This window comes from Aquila chrysaetos, chromosome 13 (genome assembly GCF_900496995.4).
Source record: "Aquila chrysaetos chrysaetos chromosome 13, bAquChr1.4, whole genome shotgun sequence".
In the NCBI taxonomy this organism is placed as follows: domain Eukaryota; kingdom Metazoa; phylum Chordata; class Aves; order Accipitriformes; family Accipitridae; genus Aquila; species Aquila chrysaetos.
This window is the reverse complement of record NC_044016.1, coordinates 6,100,817-6,122,617: the sequence shown is the minus strand read 5'-3', so window position 1 is coordinate 6,122,617 and position 21,801 is coordinate 6,100,817. Positions and strand designations below refer to the sequence as shown.

Here is a 21,801-nt window from a genome sequence, read left to right as displayed (position 1 = left end):
TGGCATTACACACCATCCTGAACTCCACTGACCCATGCCCAGCCAGCTGCTTACCTCTGGGTGCGGACACAGTCTCTGTCAAAGGAGCAGATGAGGAGGGAGGAGGCACAGAGTTCACAGTCGCAGCATCTGGAGGGAATACCCTGTCCTGCTTCTTACACTTAAATTTCTTCAGGTAAGGAATTTCCCGAAACTCCTGTGGGATGGAAGCGTAAGTAGAGTTTAAAAACAACAAACGCTACTATAAGATTTAAAGGCTCAGTTGAACACTGGCCAGATGTTGGCATATACTGCATGTCTTGGAAAGGATTTCCAAGACATTCATACTAAGGCAGGCAAATACCCACTTTACTGACTGGGAAAACAAAGCTAGAAGAGGGTAAATGATGGGTTTCAAATCAAATCAGCAACATATCTTTCAATTTGGAAAATATATGATTTAGTTATGCATTAGCTGCCTACCCCTGGAGGGATGTAGCTGTGACAGGACTTCCCCACTGTCACAGCTGCTCAGCACTGCAGCACACTTTGCTCTCTGGCATCCAACACTGACTGCTGCTTATTCAATCTCCTTACAAGAGGCAACACCAGTTTAAGAAACATGCTTCAGATCATCAAATTTGCAGTAAACACCCACCTTTGGGATTACCCAGTCCTTCCTGTTGGGAGTCTGCGTTTTAGCAACACACTTAGTCCAGGCAGTAATATCCCCTGAACAGTAGTATGCGTCACTCTTGAACACAAACTGCCCCTTACACTCCTCACAGGGAAGCAGAGCTCCAAACGCCATCCCATCTGCTACTCGGTCCAAAATCTAAAGCAACAAAGAATACAAAACAGGTCATGGCAGAGGAAGCTGGAAGCCCACACACTACATTATACTGGGCTGCACATGAAAACAACTGCCAGGCTGCTGGCACGCAGACATAGACGTTTCCAGTGCTTGTCATGCATACACTGCACTGTAAACCAAGACTCTGACCAGCACTGATTGATTTACGACACCTTAAAGACATGACACCAAGTTTCCCCGGTCACACCATATCTGCTCACCACCCATGGCTCGCAGTCTCTCCTATCCAGCTTTGACATTCAGGAGAGCATACCTACCACACAGCACCTGACCAGGCAGCCGTGCTGGAACAGCCGAGGAGGAGATGAGCTACTGCATCTGAGCACATGAGTAGGTAGGTGGGAATGTGGGCTCAGACAAGTCCCTGTTTTCTTGCCTAGAGAGTATTTCTTGACCATTTTGAGTCTAGACACTTCCCACATCCCAGCCCACACTCCTTACAAAGAGTCTTAATAAATACAAATACTTAAAGTGATGTGTGGCTCTGAAAAAGGGACTTTCACAAGTTACAGAGACTGAAAACCGACTGTTTTTAGAAAAGATACCAGGAAAGAATTTGTGCAGGTTTTGCTTCTTTTGGCATAATTTAACAGTTGAGGGAGGCAGTGTGAAGTGCCTTAACTAACCTGCTCTTGAAGAGCCAGCAACAAAAAAAAAAAAACACGGACCAGTTTGGGCATAGCAGAATAAAGGCACATCACCAAGACTTAACACGCAGAATTCAGCATCACACACCACAACACAGACCTTCACAAGCAAGCATAACAGCAATATCATCAGAGTCCTGGGACAGAAGTCCCAGGACTTTGCACTGAATTTCTTTCTGAAGTGTTATGTTAGGAACCTGCTTCAGACTTGTGGACCTTGCAGCAATATTGGTTCGGGTCAGCTTCAGCGATTCAAAGACCCAGCACACATGCAAAGCAACTACAGACCAACTCACCGCATTCTCCCCTGAAGGAACTTCCTGCTTGTTGGCGATCAGCAGCTCTTTCAGGTCATTAGTGGAGCAGACCTTCCTCAGCTCATCCTTGATGCCCCAGATCAGCTCTGTCTGCTCCTGTTGACAAAACTCAGCAGCTTAGCTACTTGCAATAGATTGCTTTCTAAGAACATTCCTGAAACTGCAGTATGTGGACAAAGTTTTAGCAAGCCCATGGTATCTTAAACACAGACTGTGAGATAAGAGCACCAAGAACCAGTAGCTTTACCAAAGGGGAGAGTCATGCATTTTACCCCAAAACCTAGAACAGGACTTTAAAGCCACATGCTTCAGATTTCAGTATGAATTCATGAGCACATTGCAGCTTCAGCAAATACTCTTCTCTTCTCAAGATTATATGCAGAAGGACATCCCTATGGGATTCCGTATAAACCAAGGCTTCTCCGTCCTGTACATGTGAAGAAAGGCCACAGAGTAACTTTCACAGCACTATCCCACACAAGAAGGTACAAGCCATACTAACAAGACAGCTTCCTTTTAGGTAGAGTGGAACCCACGTTTCTATCACAGTTCTACCCTTAGCAAGCAAGTATCACCTAACTAGTTGACACTGACAACGGTGGGGATGTGACTGCAATTGAACTTTGCATTAAAAGAAAAATCAGAAATGCTGATCAGCACTGTTCTTCTTTTAAGCGACCTAAGCATAAGAAGAATTTCTACCAGATCAGTCACCTGCAGCAGTGCAGAGGAGCCTGTACATTCTTTTGGGCCTTTCTACAGAAGGTGAAAGGGTTGCACAGCAAAGCAGCACCCTAAAATATCGCAGATAGTTTCTGAATGTTATTCACTGGCTACAGTCAAAAATCCAGTCTACCCCAGAAGAACTGGCTGACTGTGTTAAATGGTTTAATTTTCAGTATTAATGATCGTGCTTGATGAAATGCTGCTAAAAAATATTAGTGAACCCAAAGTTAACCCTGATCTACAAATTGCCTTGATCTTTCCTAAGCATCTGCACTGCAGCAGAAAAACCTTGATAATGTCTCAGCTAAGTTTTGTTGAAAATTAAGGTATTGCCACACAACAAAAAAGAAAACTTTTGTTCAAAGGCGGACACACCATTTTTCTACAGCTCCATTAAGACTTCAACTGCAGCAAAAGCAGCTTGTTAATTTTTTTCTTGGAAAGTACCTATGCCAAACTTCAATAAATACAAAATTCCTGATGCTCTGTTGGGAATTATTCCCATAATATTCTAGAAAGTGAAAGGTAGAAAGCTGTGATCTATCACACTTTGTACCCAAGAACCAAACACGGCTCCCCAGAGGGTGAAAGAGATATGATTTCTCATTAATCTAGTTCCGCATTTTACCTCTGTTTAATTTTTAAATGAGCTATTTATTGGTTTCCAAGCTCTTCTGCAACAGCGCTTGGGCTCAGAGCTTCAGCCACCACAACCAGATGATACAGGAAGGACCACAGAACCAACCTCCCTGAGAGAGAAGGTATTTAACGTAATCTATTTAAACCCAATAAGCACAAGTCCTAGAGAACTTCCTGTCTTTCAGGAGAAAGCAGCAGGGTGAATTGCCTTCAGCAAAGCCTTAGTGACAGGGCGTCTCCTGTGCCAGGACACGAGGACCAGCTGTGCTGCGAGGACCTCTGCTTTGTCTGGGCACGAGGTACAGCCCCTCCCTGAAGAGCTGTGGCACCTAGTTAGTGCCTGACACTACACTCTTCTAACGAAGCGGTTTTTAGGGTGTGATCAGCTAAAACTCACCTTCAGCTGTTTTTCCTGCTTTGATTCTTTCTCTTTTTCTTTCTTCTGTTTCTTTTTTGCAGTCACATTTCCATCTACCTCTTCTCCTTTTCTCTTTCTAATAGAGAAAACCAAAACAAAACACACACACGAAAGGAAGTTATTTAAATGCCTGTCCAGCAGTTACCAGAGCTCAGTTTACTGACTGCCGATATCTGCAGAGGCTTGAATATCCTCAGTTTTGGCAGGCGAACCCATTTTTCAAATTCCTCAGTGCTAGATTGTAGACATGTACTTGGCTCTGCAACATGAGCTGCCTCAATCAGGTCAGGCACACTTAGAGATTTTCCACAGGGTAACTGTACGGTCTGGCAGAAGAGCACATGAAATACTGCAACATTTTCAGGCATATTCATCTACACCTGTATTAGTTACACCAAAGGCATACCTAAGAATCACTGAATATAAGTGTACCTCTCCAAATCTGAGGAGGTGTAGCAATGCAGGTTAAAAGACTATAGTGTCCTTCAGCTGAATCAACAGTTTGATTTTTCAGCTTAGACAGTCCATATTGAAATAAAGGGCAGCAAATATGGTAACTTTAGTAAGCTAACACACTGGGGAAACTAGGTACTTCCCAGCTAGTTTCTCTTCAGAATGGAATTAAGTCACATCTCTGAAATCAGACAGGAGGAAGTTTCTACTCGCAAAGTGCTCCCAGGCTGATAGCGGTTTTGTGATGTACTACTGTGCAGTTGTGTGTGAGGGAATTTATTGTTACTAGCTGGGGCCTTAGAGCTGTGCAGGGAAAAGTTACAGAAAACGCTGCTTGAGAAAGACTGCAAAGAAGAGGAAGCCAAATGAAAACGGGGATTTTGGCAGACTTCAGAATGACAAGAGACCTCAGAGGAAGATCATTTATGTTTCCAGATTCATGTCATCCCCTTGGTCTGCCTGGCTTCAAAATACATCAATATCAATAAATCAAATCAGTGTGTGCTCTCCTCCTGAGGAAATAAAGGGAAAATTTGCCCCACTTGAGGCAGGATGAGCCTGCAACTTGAGGCAGAGCATGAACACAGCTTGGATCTTGCACTTCATTTTGACAGAGCTGCTATGTTTTGAAACATCAGCCAGGTTTCTTTTTAAGAAAGCATCTGTCTTAACTTTATAAGCTGTGGCTGATGGTTAAGCTGTAAAGTTGACATTCTCTATTGCTCTCCTACTTACAATTTTAAACACTTCACTTTCTAGTACTTTGCTACTGTTAAAACTAATGCTGTATGACAGCTTATTAGCTATAAAACTGCAGGAGGATGTCAAAAGGTACTCTTCTCCCAAAGACTCATGTATGAGAGACCTGTAAGTTCTAGTAACTGTCCTGGCCCTAAAATTGGGCCAGGTTCTCTTTTTATTTGCAGTGGCCACCACTAGCCCGTCAACCACTAGCACGTCTGACCAAACCAGATTCAGAGCACTTTGCAAGTCTTCAAAAGGGGCTGGTTTTGCAAAAGAGCTCATCTTTCAGCTGTCCCCCTGCAAGGTCCCATCAGTCGAACTGGGGCTATGCTGTAAGGTGTACTGCCTCAGGCAGGGACAACAGCTGCACTGTGCTACTAGCAATTGTTTGCATTTCTGGAGAAAAACTCCGTATTGTTTTCTAAATCAGGCAAGCAGGAACCAGCATGGCAGGACTGGATACAGCACGAACACAGCCATGCCTTCAAAAGTTCCCAGGCCATGCAAGTCCCCTCTCCTCCCCGGCTGCAGCCCCTGCAAGGGCCAAGACCAGAGAATCCACTGAGCCCCACCACGAGGACAATGACATCTGTAAGTTTTAACAGAGTCACGGGTACACAGCATAATTGGGGAAAAACATATCAGCTTGAGTGCAAAGTGCTCTGCTGCACCTTCCCAAGCCAGAGGGCTTAATAATGCAAGTATTTAGGATGGGTGCCCAAACACTGTGTATCTGCAGTGCCTCTCCCTCCGAAGGCTGACAGCCAGGCTGCCTCCAGCAAGCCAGCGCTCACTCCTATGCCGTAACTTGTCTCCCAGTCTCCAAAAGGAGGAAAGCCAGTACACCAACTACTGGAAGGCGATCACCCTGCTGAGAGGCCCTGCGACCCAGGGAAAGCATCCAAACTCCAGCAGGGACTCACACTTTTGGCAGCTTTTCTTCAGAGCCAAGGGGACAGCGGGTTGCTCTCCCAGACAGAGTGATTACTGTACCTGTTCCAGTCACTTGAACAAACTGCAGAGCGGGAGGGATCATTCCAATTGCAGAGAGGCATAAAACTGTCAGTCACCACCTTCTCTTTTGTCCCTGGCTATGCCCAAGGCTTAAAGCAAACTCTCATCATTTTATACAGCCTGGAGAAGGGAATGGCAAAGCCAAATTCACCTCGCATCTTCCCAAACCAGCAAATTTTAGAACAATCAACAAAATACACACTGACACACACATTGATTTTATCTTCCATTCTTGGGACCAAACACTCTGTGTTGCTAACAGCAGCTGGGTGCTACTGTGTATGCCCTTTCTCCTGCTGGGGAAGGGACAGACTTCCCACATTCAACAGGTACGACCCAACAGCTTGCTTAGACAGACTAGTACTTACCAGCCAATGCAAACCACTTCTTTGCACCTTCATGGAGAATACACAACTACAAGATTTATTCCAACTTTCGAGAAGATGAAGAGGCAGGTAAACTGTCCCACTCTAGCCTGGCCCTTCCTTACCACCTACTCTCCATTTCTCATGTTCACCACCCCACTACAATGAAAATGAAGGGTGGAAAGGACAGTCATGGCAACCCTGGATAAAGCAAGCAGCCAACGCAGGGAGGAACAAGAAGTGCCCTTTTCTCCTCCTCCCTGTAAAGCACCACCAGATTGTTGCTGACCTGCGTACTTACCCTCTGCCTCAGTTAAGCCCTGCAGTTAATCCGGTACTGCATGACATCTCCAAAATGACATTTTGCTCCTGTCCTGGGCAGCAATTCTACCCAAACAAGTGAGGCAGAAAATACAGGAAAGTATTAAGCATGGAGCAGGAGGGTGAAACACATGCTACCAAAGTAGCACAGTCAAAGGGAGCTCGCAAGCTGCTACTGCATTTCCTACATCAGTACATGAGCACTCTTTCCACAGAGAAACTGCTGGCAAGGACACAAGATCCTCCTTCCCCAGGCCTGCAAAGTGCTGGCGCTCAGGCATGACAGCCCGTAGCCCAGGGGAGGGTCGGCATGTCTCACCGAGAGCTGACTGAGGAAAGGAGCCAGGATCCTTGCAGGAAACCTTCCCATTTTTGCCCTTCAGAGGGAAGGGATTTTTCCAACCTATTCTCAGTAGTCCTGCTCAGCACCTCACTTCTCTCATCTGCAATAGGCACAACACACCGCCGCTCTTACAGAAAGGGCTGACAAGGCAGTCCCAAAGTCTGAGCTTCTCCTCGGAGTATGGGCTAGATATGCAGAAGCAGCACATGAATTTGGATGTGTCACATCTGAATTGCAGAGACATCTGAGTCAAGATATAATTTGGACACAGCGCAATTAGAAATATCTTTAAAGATCATTTTGAGAATCTCACCTACAGCAGATACTGTAATATCATTTCTGCAAGATGCTGTAATTTCTGTCGTTAACTTCTGTTATCTGATTGAATGTACAAGATGAATTATCAGAGGCAACTGCATCTCATTCAAGCTTCTGGGGCGTTTTTCTTTTGGCTTCTCCAGAACTTCTGTGCTTTCTTGGCAGAAAATCACCAGGTAGGAAGCACACCACACCTCTCCACTCCTTCTGTTTATTTACACTCTCATTCATTCAGTTTGTTTGACAGACAACTATTTTTCCAATTGACCCTTAATACCCTTGGCTGAAGCACACAGCCCAAACAGGAGAAGAAAGGTAGTGGAGCATAAGAGCTGGCCAGCACCTTCACGGTTGAGGGGCTTGCTCATGCAGTGCTTGGAAAGCACGAAAGATGAGACGTCCTGCTGCTTTTCTGGCGTGAGGCTCTGGTTCACATTACCCTACATCACCAGTCTAAGCTTTTTTCCACTGCAATTCTAGGCTTTTATTTACACAGTGACTTGGCAAACTACTCTGTGGCCTATCTTTACAAAGCCTTCATATTTTCCATCGCATCCCAGAAGTGGCCCAGAAAAGCAGAGTCAGGGCAGACAAGAGAAACACTTACACAGTCAAATCTCTAGAGCTTTGCTGAAGACATGGGAGAAAACTACAAATAACCCTATTAAACTCACACACTGTTCTAGGACAAAGTGGAACACTCACCTCGGTACAAAAAGCAAAGGACTACCTGAAAAACTGCAAGTGCATTAAAACACTGTACTTGTACTCACACCTGGCAACACACACAGAAGTAAAATGCCTGTGTGAAAAGATGGCAGGCTGCCGGGCAGATGCAGACAGCTCATCTCAGCCTCCAGTGGTTCAGCCAAGTGAGGTGAACAGTGCAGAACCTGATGGGGCTCCAGCAGGAGCACCCACTCCTGTGGCACTGCAGGACCCTCCCCACAGCACCCGCACCACTGCTGAACGCTTCTGGAGCAACTGCTTGCCAACCAAGAATACAGCACGGAAGTTGCAGCCTCTTAACAACACATACATCAGTTTATGCACGCTCCGCTCTGTTACCTATGGCCAAGGATGACGTTCATGTACATGCCAGGCTCTGAACAGTACGCCACACCCATCAGCCACATTATCTGGAGGACCAATACTGACAAAGACTGCACAGACTGGACTTGGCTACAGCTTCTCAGAATCCAACATCAGTCTCACTGGACAGTTTCATGGTCAATCCTTGCAAAAGTAAAGCTGAATTCAGTCTACAAGGTACACAGGGAAGCCAAACGTTTTACAAGAAGATCTCTCCTATTTGTAGGACCCAGAAACACCTTATATTCCTTCCTTCATGGGGACAATGCAACACTGGCTTGTGTTATGAAGCATGACTCCAGGCAAAGCCACTTTGAAAACAAATAACGAAAGCCTTCATTAACAGGGAAAGATTGACCAAACCTAGCAAGTCACCTGGAAGTGCTTCTCTGTCAGTACAAGTTCTGTCAAGAGCCTCCACTAAAAAATTCAATGCAAGGCAATGAAATTTCAGATGTACCATAAAAGATTTAGCAAACAAAAGCATCCAAGTGTAAGCACTATGCAGCCAATAAACACCATTATCAGATTCAGTGCCTGTCACAGATCCCCAGCTCATAGATAAGAGATGTCAAATCAATTCTCTAACAAGTGGTTAGAGCAGAGAAACCATCGCTGGTAACAGCATCACACAAGGAGGCACAGAGCCCAGTATCCATTTGTATTAAGCATGCATTATTTTATGGTTGAAAGCCCCACATCAGTCCTCCAAGTCACAGCTGCTGGTCTCTGCATTTTCTCAAGGCAGTCACAGGGGGCAAGTGGACTGTATGCTTCCAGGGACAGGGAATTTGTCTGTTGTCATCTGCCTAAGGTCACAGGAAGGACCAAATCCTCCTGCGACCAATATTCTTTTAACAGAGACAACAATGTCACAAAACATTTATCATGGATGTATTTGAAGGCAAGCAATGGCTCCTCTAGACAATGCAATTTCTTACATTGCTCACGTACCCTTCACTCTTGGTAGCCGGGAGCTGCTTCTTAAGAGTTTCTTTATCTTCAGCTTTCAAGATGCTGAAGCCCAGGAGCTGGGTGGCCCCGTATGCCGGGAGGAAACCCAGCTCTGCTCGGCGGCTCACAAAGCAGTCTGGATGGTACCAGTTATCTATCATTCCCAGCTGCGGCTTTTCAGGATGCACCATCTTCTTGGAAATCCGAATCTGGCCCTGAGGTAGATTAAAGCGACAGAAGAGCAACTGTTAGGCCATTCTGGCTAGAGCAGGATGGTAACAACTTACCGACATGCTTCCTCCTAAACACCTGTAAAATAGCAACAGTTCCTCTATCAAAGCCTGCAACTTTTGTTCAAGCCCTTTCACTACAGTTCCTCTGTTCTCTTCAATACTCTCTCTAGGTTAAAACCCCCAGCTTTTTAGGTAGTTTTCTGTTCAAAAACCACTCAAAACTGGTAATCCTGCAGTCTTTACTTCAACTCCCAGTAAACTTGAACACGCAAACTCACATGACCAAACCCCATGTAGGCAACTCTAAAAATTAACTTTATGTCCCTACCACTCAAGCATCAGTGCTAATATGATCTCACCCTGTCTTACTGCAAATTACTTTGCAGATGCCCAACAAGTAGTTGTTTTAGGTGCTTTTAGACTGCAATACTTCATGCTCCAACAAGCAAATGTCTACACAAGTCACCAATGTTTCTGCAGATACAAGCATACCAGCACTGGTGTTTGGCCCTTGCCAACTTTACCCAACTGACAGGTCTATTCACATCTATCAGAGGCTCACAACTCCATTTTGCCAACTGTTTTTAAAAGCAGAACACCAAGACATGTTAAACCACAGGGCTGCATCATTAGTCAGCTGCATCGCTGTTTTTGTCTGCTTTCATGGAGTTAATATGGATACACTGCACACAAACAGAGCTGGTCTGGCTGAGGAGGAGGAAGAGGCCAACACCTCTGCAGTGCTGCACCAAGCAGGAAAAGCTGCAGCTAGTGGTGGCTTTCTTGCTACAGAAATGCTGGCGAGCCATGTTCCATCCTGCTCTAAGACCCAAGCGAAAGGAAGCATCAGCAGGTTTGAAGCCCAGGCTACAACGCCTGAGGGATGCCTTTACTGTCAGCTGTCCAGGACGCAGCTGCTCCTCAGACACAGAAATGCAGCTCTGCAAGTGCTTTCCATATGCAGGACAGACAGGAAGCAATTATAAAAGTCACTGTTTGAATTGGAACTGGTGGGAGAAAAGACAAGAGATGGAGAACTAAGAACAGCTTTTTACCTTTTCTATTTTCTGTTCACAGCCTTTGCAAGTACTTCTGTTAGACTTGGCATATTCTGCAGCAAAGTCGTTTAGGCTCTTCTCAGCCTTGCCACCTCCTTCCTGTTCCCCTCCTTTTCCTGGAGAACAAAGCAAATACACAGTTCAGCTTTAAGAGGCATTCCCTTATTTTCTTATTCTCTGTCTCAGATTGTTAGCAGTCTGGATTAATAAACCTCTGTGTTCCAGCAACTCATCTGTCAAGAATTTGAATACAGAGCAAGATAAGCAGTCCATGCTCAAAAGCACTTTTAAAATAGAAAGAGTTCTTTAAACAGCCAAATAGCAATTGTACAGGATTGCTTATTTAATGATTTTAAAAGACTTTCAAAGGTACACAGAGCTAACCCTTTTTACCTCTTTCCTGAAAGCAGTGTAAAATGAGATCTTACTAGAGAACTCACTGTAACAAGAGTCACAAATAGCTCTGCTTCAAAGCAGAACTCCTCTTCCCAACTGCTAGTTTCCTTTTATTTTTTTGTATTACATTTCAACAGACAAACATCAACCTAAAACTGCCCAGCATCCTTGGTTTATGCAGAGACGTGGTCTGTACTTAAGACCCTTCTCACTTGTTCCCCTGACTCACTAGTTCATGGTATAACAATTTCAAAGAGCCACCATAACCAAACGCTGCAGTGAAGGTACCATTAAAACAACATACTACAACAACATTTGTTAATATTGAAGAATTGAAAACAAAATACACCAATCATGATAACAAGAAATATTTGGCAGTACGTCTGCCAACTGACTTGGCTTTTTACCTCATTGATTTAACATGCTGGATCATACTGCCAGTGTCCTAGCCCTGGAGTGCAGAGACGCCACAACAATTCTTCTGACATCACTTGCTGAAGGGACACGGCAATCAAATAACCATAATAACAGCTTGACAAGAGGCAGCATGGTTCCAGCCAAACACCAAGAGACCTCTGCTTACCTCCTCCAGGGCCTCCAGTTTCAATGGCTTTCTTGATTTTTTCCTGATCTTCCCACCGGAGCTCAGGGAAGCCATCAATGTCTGCATGGGACACAATTCGAGCCCGCTTCCAGAAGCAGCTGTAGTGGTGCCAGTGAGGAACTTTGCCATCAAACATGGGCGACTAGGAAGAAAACACATTAGGCTGAGATGAAGCAACTCGAACAGAATTAAGGAAAAAAAAAGAAAAAGATAAAAAGGACTATCTGGGTAAACACAAGTGATTTCTTTTTTTTCTTTCTTTCTTTTTTTTTTTTTTTTTAATTAAGAGATGGATACTATTTAGGACAAAGCCTAAGAAGAAAATCTAATATGACAGACAAGCTGCTGGAGAGATGTCCCAAAGGGGATAAATGTGGAAGGAGCATTTACCTAGCTTAACCAGTTCATCACCCTGCTGCTTAGCCGTCTGTTTTACTCGAAACAAAAAGGTCATAGCATCAGCGTGGCTATACCAACCCTGAGCAGACAAGGAGAGACTTCTTCTCTATGAGAATCAGACCATCTGCAGGCACGAGCACAGCAAAACAGAGGTTGTGGAAGAAGTAACACGAGTAACAGCACGTGGCTCATCTGCTACAACCTCCTTTGAGACTGCTGCAGCACAAGAGGCTGCTGGCCTTGTTCTGCAGGACCTTCGAGTGCAATGCGCAATCCCTTTGAGAGCCACTTCAAGCAAACTGCCCATCACCAGGCACAAGACAGGAGGAGCAGCTCGAAGGGCTGTGGCCTGAAGAAATTCCTGAGGGGGCTGCAGGAGGCAGAGGCAAAATTTAAGGGAAACACCAGAGCCCAATGAAGTCCTGCATCAGAACAGAAGCATCACCCAAGTCCTCCCCAAACTGCAGCTCCCTAGTGCCCTGCCTTGCACCAGCCCTGTCGTGGAAGTGTTCCTTTTGCTTATGACTCAGACACATTAAGTACCAACCTGGCATCGTTCCAGTTACCCATCAGACAAAATAACCGTATAGTGGTTTGGCTCCAAGTAATGCACACAAACAACTGCTGTACTAATAATACTCAGTGTTGTATAATTATTATTACCAATGATACAGAATTAATGACCTAGGAAAGCATTCTACGTATCACTTACCAACAGGAGGGAGATCTCCAAGCTGAAAACAGCAGTTCTGTGCATGAGCAGGAAGAAGGAAGAAAGGGCTTTGAAGACCACAGCGTGGGACTAGGAAAGCTGGGACTTTTATATTTCCAGCTGGACTCTTCCCACAAGCCAGCATTCGGATTACCTGGTTACCCTCACAGTACCACAGCCACACAACAGTCACTCTGGGATTGCTCTCGACATGGCTGGAAGTCACACACAGCTCTGGCACTGAAAGTTGGTCACCCCTGAGCTCTGGGCTCATGTTTGGAGTTTTGCTGGAGGTCTCCTCATGGCTCTGTCTCTAACACAAAGGCTTTGGAGGCACAAGGCACTGGGGTGCATGGAATAGGGCAGAGCAGGCTCAATCTTTAAGACAACCATGCATTGAGTAGATCTCCTCCACTACATAGAGTTGTGCACCTGGACCATGACTTCTCTCTGTATGGGAAATTAAACTTCCAGGCAAGCTAGACCTTGTTTACACAACCTCTCTCAGCCCACCTATCTCTAGACCATAGTTTCCTAAACAAACTATGGAAAAAGGAGAGACCGATTCACTTTCATATTGCACATGCAGATAACAGAAACTGCTCAGTTGCAGCTGGAAGCAAAAGTCAAAGCTGTGCTGGTCCTGCAGGATGTGGGTGCCCACCCTGTGCCAAACACCGAGCATCCCACTGTCATTCAGAGCTCTTCACTTGAAAAACCAAAACAAAAGGGCTGTTGTAGTAGAAACCCAGCTAATAACTTGGTCTGGGCCTCCCTTTAATTTCTTCTGCACAATCTGCAAAAGACCTCCCATCGCAGAGGCTGCTCTGCAGGGGACTTCCCCAAGAGGAAATGAGGGGCCCCCGGGTGCTCTGCTGAAATTCGGGCCCTGGGGTATGCTCAGCAGCAGGGTGTGAAAAGTGCTCTGCTGGCACAAAAACTGGCAGTGGGGAAGAGGGAACCCTTTGCAGAAGAGATCAAGCAAATTCAAGGGGGGGGGGGGGGAATAATTACAAGTGGTTGGTGCAAGACCAGCAGTTTGGTGAGATGGCTGGCTAAAAGGCAGTGGCTCTGTGAGGGATGCCACCGTCCCAGCTGTCCCCCTCCACGTTCCCCCAGGAGATGGCTCAATAAACCCGACCCTACAAGACCAAACTCACTCCCTGAACTATGGCGTGCCTCGGTCCCACAGGACCCTGTGCTGAGGAAGGCCAACCCGCCTCGCATCAGCTTAAACTGCTGGGGAAGACAGCAAAGGATAATAAACGTGAGGGATACCGGAGAAGCAGCAGCCGGAGCAGAGGAGGAGGAGCGGAGGAGAGCAGACACCTCCAGCGAGCGACTGAGGGCAGCAGGAGAAACAAAAGAAAAAGGCAGCAGGAACACGTGCGAGCAAACGCTGCAGCTTGGCACAGCACGGTTAAAAACATCGTTCCCAGGGGAGGGAGGCTCCGGGGAACAAAAGCAGAGGCAGGTATTTCCCCTCCGGGGAACCAACCCCTGCCTCCAACCTGGGCAGACCTGCCAGCCCTGCCCCGGCAGCCAGGCATCCCCTCAGGGGGAGCCAAGCCCCCCGCCCCGGCAGCCCGGGCTAAGGGCGACTGGGCTCTTCCTCGCCCCTCTCAGGCGCAGCCTCTCCCAGGGGCACAAGCCACTCTCGGCTGCGCAGCGTGGTCCAGAAATTGCTCCTCAAGCGGCTGGGAACCACAGCACCCATCTGCAGGGCTCTGCTCTAGCATCTGCTCTGCTCTGCGTCTAGCACCCCACGTCCTCGCTAGTCTTCCATAAATATACATCCACGCATTTGCTTATCTTTCACAAGACGCAGCAACAGCCCGCTGTCCGCCAGAACGCTGCAGGTGCCTTTTCATCTCCCTTGCTTAGAGAGAGGCCAAGGCCCACAGCCTGGGCAGGCAGCTCTCCGCCCTTCCCGAGCAAACCCCCACCTCCCGGGAGAGCCGCGTTTGCCTCCCCTGCAGAGAGACCGATTCCACCCCTCCATCCTCCCACGACAGGGTGCCAAAACAGCAGTACAGGTCTGTGCTAAATCCCCAGCCCTCCCAACACCAGTTGGGGCCCTCCTCTTCATTTTGAAAGGAAGCCGAGCAAGCCTTTTCCCCAAAAGGCAAATAACCTGAGGACAGCTGACAGCAAAACATGCCTCCGCGTTCAGTTTGCTAATTGCGGTTCAGCTCTCTGTTTCACGTCTGCAATGTACCAGTCAGCTCTGTAAAAACACCCCTCTACTGCTGGCAGCCCAAGCCTGACCGCTAACCCTACAGCTCCCCGTGCTGTAAGGGGAAACGGAGGGGAAAACGCTGGACTGCGCACGACCTCTAACGTGTTTCGGGTCTCGGTTTTTCCGTCTCGTATGCAAAGCACGCACCAAACGGAGATTTCCCGGACCCGACACAAAACACGCCAAGTGACAGACGCTTCTCAGCGCACAGAAAAGTCAAGCCACAAAACACGCCTCCCCCCTACGCCCACCTCCCGCTCCCTGCTCGCCGCAGGACAACAAAGAGCCTCTGCCAGCGCCCCCGAGCCGACCCCTCCGCCTCTGCAATCCTCCGCTAAGGCACTTAGCAGTGAACTTTGCACCGCTTCACCTCCAGACGCCTTTACAGCCCCGGCTATCGACGGCGGCAGCTCCCATCCGACCGCCCCGGGGGCGGGAGGGCGGCGGGCAGGGGTGCCGCGGGGTCCGGCGCTGCAGCGGAGACCGCGGGCAGCGGCGGGCCAAGGCACCTCTGCTAAAAATAGGTTGCGCTCAGCCCCCGCGGCGGCGGAAGGAGGCCCGGCCGAGCGGCTCCGGACCGCCGCGGCGGGCGCGGGGAGCGGAGCCCCGGCCTGGCCCCGGCGCGGAGCCGAGCGGTCAGCCCGCCCCCCTGCCGGCCCGGGCCCCGCCACGCGGTACCTGCACCATGAGGGCCAGGCGCAGCGAGTCCTTGGCGATGCTCTCGCCGCATTTCTTGCAGGAAGCGCGGCCGCTCTTGGCGTACTCCGCCCGGTACAGCTTCTCCGCCGGCTCCGCCATCGCCGCCGCGGAGCCGCCCCACGCCGCGCACCCACCGCCCCGCGCTCCCCGCTCCCTCCCGCCCGCCCGTCCGCGGGAGCGCTAGCCGAGCGCCGAGCGCCCACCCCCGCCTCAACAGCCGGCCGGATCTGCCGCTCGGGCATCGATTCGGCGCGCCTGGCGGCGCCTGGAACGTTCCGGTTTGCTACAGTGTATCAATGGGGGGGTGGGGAGAGAGGCGGCGGGTCACGTGGCGGCGGGGTCTCGCTGCCCGGGGGCACCCGGGAGAGGCCGGTCCCCGTCCCGGTCCCGGTCCCTGTCCCCGCCGCGGCCCTTCGCCTCCCGTCCCGGCAGCGGCCCGGGAGGGGAGGGGGCGGCCGGTTGGTTCCCCGGCCCGTACGAGTGTCCCCTTCCCCACAGAAGGTCCCGAGAGAAGTTAACTCGGTAACAAGAACAGGGGGGTGCGGAACGGTAACCGGCTTCTCCCGGTGCCGCTCCCGCCGCGCCCCTCGGCGTGAGCTCTGCGGGCCCGGCAGGTCATCCCGTACAGCTGCACGGACGGCCACGAGCTCCTGGAGCCGAGGAAAGGGCTTTAATTAACGCCGAGCAAACGTTTAATTAACACCGCCTCCTGTCCCGCTGTCTGTGTCTGTCTGCCCGTGGGCGTTTTGTGTCCAGACACGCCGGTGCCTGAAGTAGCCGCTCCGGCCGGGGCCGAGCCCGCCGAAGGCAGGCTGCCCAGGCGGTGGGAGAAGGCGTGCTTAGCAGCTATCCCTCAGCCAAACACGGGCCAGATGGTTTCACCCCCAGGCAGGAGTTCCTTCCACAGTGTGGGGGCTGAAGGCAGCAAAAAAGAGCTCTTCGGCGAGTTAAATCTCGGCTTTTTCTCTTTTACAGGAGGCAATAGCCTCTCGTATCAGCAGAGGGAGTTGCGTTGGTTCTGCAGCTTCGCTGGAGAAAGGAAGAGGGGGGCACTGAAGTTACGCTAAACCGTTGCTCCGTATTTGTCGTTAGTTTTATACTGACTCTGGAATTAGGCTCCAGCTGAAGCAGGATGTTCAGTCCCGGGTGGGCTTCAGACACCGCGCAGGCATCAGTCGGAGCTGCGCACCGGCATCTTAGCAAACCTGTATGGCCTGAGGTGTTAAGGCACCTCCGACCTTGTACTTTCCATCTCCCAGGTTGTCACACGTTTGCTATGAACGTACGCAGCGTTTGCCTTCACGGTGAGCCCTCCAACAGCCTGCAGACTAGCAGTGTGCCGGGGATGAAAGGATGTATCCTGAATACATCACTACACATTTGGGCATGGAGGAAAAAAAAAATCTCCGTAAAGCACTAGATGGTGCTGCGTACACGCAGTCAGATACAGGCGCTCGACACAGCGGGTCTTCGTTATTTCTAATTGCTTCTTACAGAAGTTCTTGAACCAGACGCCAGCGGTGCAGAGGCAGATCAGCGCATTTAGTGTCACGCTGGAGGAAAGTGAAAGACCCGGGAGAGCTCATCCAGATGATCTGAGCGGGAGCCAGAGGTGGTTGCTCCCCATGCTGCCCGGCACGCCTGCCAGGGGCTTTGCCCGGCTTGAAGGTGACTAGCAGTGAAGTGTGGAGTTGCGTTCACCCATTTCAACAAACCTACTGCCACCCTGCTCCATCCAAGGTTTTCCAAGGGAAAAGCAAATTACACGTCAGCCAGGAGCTGACATAAGAAAGGTCAAGCAAGCAGTACTTGCTCTCCCAAATATTTCCCAGCTTCCCAAGATTTGTGGCTCAGGGATTTCCTGCATGCCATCATCCTGGGGGAATTTTTCTTCCAAGAATTTGTCCAGTTTCTCTGAAAATACTCTTTTGTTTATATGGTATTTATTTATAGGGTTTGAGCAAAAGAGAAATGGCTTCTTGTTCATGTTTCCTTGGCTGGGGCCATTTTCACTTCTAAAGAAAGGCAGCCCTGTTTAAATACCAAAGCGCTGTTCCACAACCTGCAGCCTAGAGACCAGCAGGGGATCTGTAAGAAATCATGAAGTAGTCTACAGAACCATACACCGACATTCACAGGCACGCAAGCATGAAAACAAGCAAAGAAAATGACAGTAACAAATGGCTGTTCAAAGTTCAGCCCAATTTTTTTTGGTTGTGAATGCAAACCACTGAATTAATACTATACAAAATGGGGTTTAGTGGATTTTCTTTTTTAAAAAGGGTAGGTGGTTCCTCTGTATGAATGAGCTCAAACTGCTTGAAAGGATCAGGCTCAAAGCTCTGGGTGCTTTACCTTTTCAACCTTACTTGAGAATATGTACAGGAGTTTGTATGGTTATAACCAGCCTGATTCTTGCTTTGAAACAGGAATGTCTACACAAAAATAATGACGTTGTTATGATTCTTTTTACTGCAATGTAATTTCCTCTGTAGGCCAACCATCATCCCAATTTTGGTGTTAGAGTTGCCAAATCACGTTAATCCCTTTCATAAATCTATTAATCTCGACGGACCTGCGTCGCTCTGTGTCTTTGTTTCCCAAGTGTGGATCACAACACATCCCTTCCCCTCTCCCAGGGCAGTGGGAGTCCAGTGAGTTAGTGCTCACGCAGGGCCCTTGGTAATACAAACAGCGCCGAGGGTGCTGAGTTTTGTTACAAAACAGAGAATGCTCTGGCGGCAGCATCCGCAAGGCCACTTTCCTGGGGGACCATCCCTTTAAGTAAATCCGGTATTTCAAGAGCCCTGGTATTTGGCTGCTGGGTTTTACCAGAGGCTGCAGCAGGAGCAGGGGCAGTTAAAGAGGGAAAGATTTTTGTGATCCCATACAGGCTGTCTACATCCTTTTCTAATAATATTTCCACCTCAGTGGACCACTGACTTTTGGGATCTTGTTGGATGACAAGTGCTGCACGGACATGTGAGACCAATGGATTGTTTTTCCTCTCTGTTACCAGAGCAGAAGTCATGGGTTACAGCACCAAAATCCTTAGAGATAAGTTTTGTTTATCTCCAAATACTGACACTGAGATGCCAAACTGGCTGCTGGTGCTTACAATGAGGTGCTTGCCAGGAAAAACCCATATGACACATGCAACCATAGACTCCCATAGCTTGCTGTGCTGCGGACAGGAGTGTAGGTGAGGAAGGGGATCTAATCACAGGGTCTGATTTGCAGGCTTCGTCATGAATGTCAGTATATTTGGCATTTTTCTTAAAGCCTCTGTTTCTGGAGTCATGTGATTATATAGGAATCTCACTTACCTTTAGGATGCCCCCAGCTATTTCTGACCTCCAGAGGCAAAACCCCCAAAACAGCAAAGAAAAAAAGAGCAACCCAAGAAACCCCAGCTCTGACAGTTTTGAGTATCTCATGATGTGAAACTCAAGCATTCAGGTGCCTGGCTTGTGACTTCAGGGCACCACAGAGAACTGTCTTTTCCTTTCTGGGCCATTTTGCATTAGATTCCTCTGCAAGCCAGAGGGAAGTGGATCAAACTCCTGGTACCAGGAAGCCATAAGATATCTCGTGAGTGTCACAGGACCAAATGCTTCCCTTCACATTGTGCTGACAGTACCCTGAGCACTAAATCTTCCAGACTGCGTTGCTTTGGGCTCCATTTCTGACACATGCTTGAGATGCCTTCCTACAAGATTTCCACCCCACTAAGCATCTCATAAAGGGTGAGAAAATGTTCAGCGTATATAGGGAACATTATTGCTTATAGCCTGTAGGGGAGTCAGAACGGTCCCTGCTCAAGTCTGGATTTGTTGCTGGGGTAGATGTTACATTATCTGGCCTTTGATATCGGATAGCTTGAGAGTTTTGTAACAAAAACCCATGCAGTGCTAGGTTATCCTGTCTATATTGATGATCCAGTTCTTTCATGCCACTGCACATAATCAGTATGGCTGGTATGACCCTGTTTGCGTTTAGGCAATAGGCTACAGGCAACAACTGCTATGGCTTGGCTGTGATTTCCTTGCTTATGCAAGTGATCTTCCAACTGACATCAGTGAGACTACACCAATGGGAAAGGGATGCAAGATCATGCACCCCACATCTAGCTGAGTGTCATATTGTCTTTTCTTTCCACTGAATAAATCAGAGGTCTTACCTTCCTGTCTGGGGGTTCTAAAAAATGTTTTGAATAGCTTAATAACCTCCCATGGCTCCTCTCTCCTGGATGATAATTAATATATGCAATCTCTTAAACTGAATTTAGAGTGTTCCCACAGGGCAGAGGTGAAGTTTTGGTGCCCAGAGCTGACTTCTTTCTCAGCCCTCCTGAGCAATTTGGCATTACAGACCAGCAAAGAGGTCTCTAGGAAGCAGCTCTGATGCTTCCCTCCATTCTTTAGAAAGCTTCCTTAAATAAACCTGTTTTTTCAGCTTTCCAGATGCCTGGGAAAATAGATGTGGGGAAGAAGCAAGGAAGGAGGGGGTGATAGAGGAGAAGTAGCATTTCAGACTCACTGGGAGCTTAACTGAGCAGCCTTCTCTCAGTAAATTCAGTGGTAACATAACAGTGGTGTGACTTACACATCCTGAGTCTGGGGAAGTTCACAGTCTGAAGTCAGTGGCAGAGAGCTGAGTGCAGCTACAGTATTTGCCATAGTTAGTAACTGGGTGCTTGCCAGGCTCTGAGGATATTCACTCTGACATTAGCCCCGTAGAGGAAGGACTGTGCCATTATCCCTGTTTTACAGTCCCCATGTGGCAACTGAGACACAAATGACTATTTGATGAAATCAGGGAGTGGGAAATTAAAAAAGGGTAAAAGGAAATTTGTTCTCATGGCAGGTTAATTAAACCAGAGTCTACAGCCAACAGCAGATGTTGTGGCAAAGTAATGCTGAAAGAAATTATTTAGACTTCTCCTAACTGCAAATGTTAAAAGTGACATAAAACATTGAGCTTTGGAGATTAAGCTCATACCTAATTAATGATGGTCATGAGAAGACGTAACATGGGGAAAAGGTGATCCTCGGTCTGACTGTGGGGCCTTCCTTTGAAACGCTCAGTCCAGTAAGTTGGAGATGGATGAGCACTCGCCGAATGGGCAGCTGTGGTCCATTCTTGATTTCTGCTACCTGCCAAGAAGAGTAAGAAATCACATCCAAGCAAAAAGCAGACTGCAGGTCTCCCAGATCCCAGGCTAATCCCACAGCCATTTGGTCAGCTTTGGGCACAGTTCATGAAAAATTATGGCAAACTCCTTCTTGGGCTACCTTGCTACTTTTTTGTGTGGATGCTGCCCAGAAGCTTGTTCCCCCACCTGAGTTCCCAAGCATCATCTTTCCCCCATGTGGTGTAGTGTGGCTGTTAAGCATCCTGCCTGCGTGGATGCCTCTTGTAAAACAGTTTGCTGCCAAAGGAATGAAGCACCAGCTGCAACACTGGAAACGTTCAAGAGCAGGAACCAGCAGAGAGAGTTGGAAAGTTCATGCTCTGAGATCTCTATGTGCCAGTCCCAAGCTGTAGCATTATGGAGAAGGAGTTTAGTTAATGCTGGCAGTTTCCCCATCCAAAGCTCTAATCTCCAACACATCTTGTCTCCCCATAGGCTTGAAACCAAGCTGTGAATCCTGACTAAGATCACCACGCTGCTCTGGCCCCATGGCAGATGACCACACCCCTGGGGTGGCAGATACCTGCCCGACCTGTGCCAGCAGTCTAGGTATCCTCTGGCCCAGCAGAGCTGCCAAAATACGTATTGGGCAGCACAAGATACCAGCTAGAGAGTCTGGATATGGCTCCCAGTCTGTGTTCTTGAAAATGAATAAAAAAAAGCAAAAAAGAAGAGCCAGAGGGCTAAAAGGGACAGAGTAGCCAATGACACTCTCAGTAGCATTGTGCTAATGGGCTACAGAAGAAAATGACATTTCCACTGTTTTGTGCATGCATTGTGGTAGATTCAGGCTGCACAGATCTATAGGCCCCTTCCACAGATATCACCTGTCTCTGAAACAAATCTGTCTTTGAAATGACGATTTTGTACAGCATCCTGCGTTCTGTTAAAAAGCAGTGAAACTGCACATGGAGTTGAAACATGTCAAGTTACTGACCCACCTAGTCCCTATAATTTATCCAAAATCTAAATAGCATCTGATTTTGATGGACACAAACAGTTGAGACCTTGCTTTCTCAGCCTTCAGAGGCTGAAGACAGACTTTGCTTTGCTTGTACCCACA

General features: G+C 48.1%; 1 protein-coding gene across 1 annotated transcript in view; it reads right to left on the bottom strand.

Moving 5' to 3' along the window:
* Window positions 1-15,709, bottom strand: part of PARP1 (poly(ADP-ribose) polymerase 1) — a 38,318-nt gene extending 22,609 nt beyond the window's left edge. Inside the window, exons 1-8 of the mRNA XM_030035401.2 lie at window positions 15,524-15,709; window positions 11,475-11,637; window positions 10,493-10,611; window positions 9,205-9,419; window positions 3,580-3,676; window positions 1,797-1,913; window positions 638-814; window positions 55-196 (exon numbers count right to left, since the gene is read on the bottom strand). Of these exons, the coding sequence (XP_029891261.1) occupies window positions 55-196; window positions 638-814; window positions 1,797-1,913; window positions 3,580-3,676; window positions 9,205-9,419; window positions 10,493-10,611; window positions 11,475-11,637; window positions 15,524-15,643 (1,150 nt within the window). The 5' untranslated portion in view covers window positions 15,644-15,709. The remainder of the gene's footprint in view (window positions 1-54; window positions 197-637; window positions 815-1,796; window positions 1,914-3,579; window positions 3,677-9,204; window positions 9,420-10,492; window positions 10,612-11,474; window positions 11,638-15,523) is intronic.
* Window positions 15,710-21,801: the final 6,092 nt, after the last annotated feature.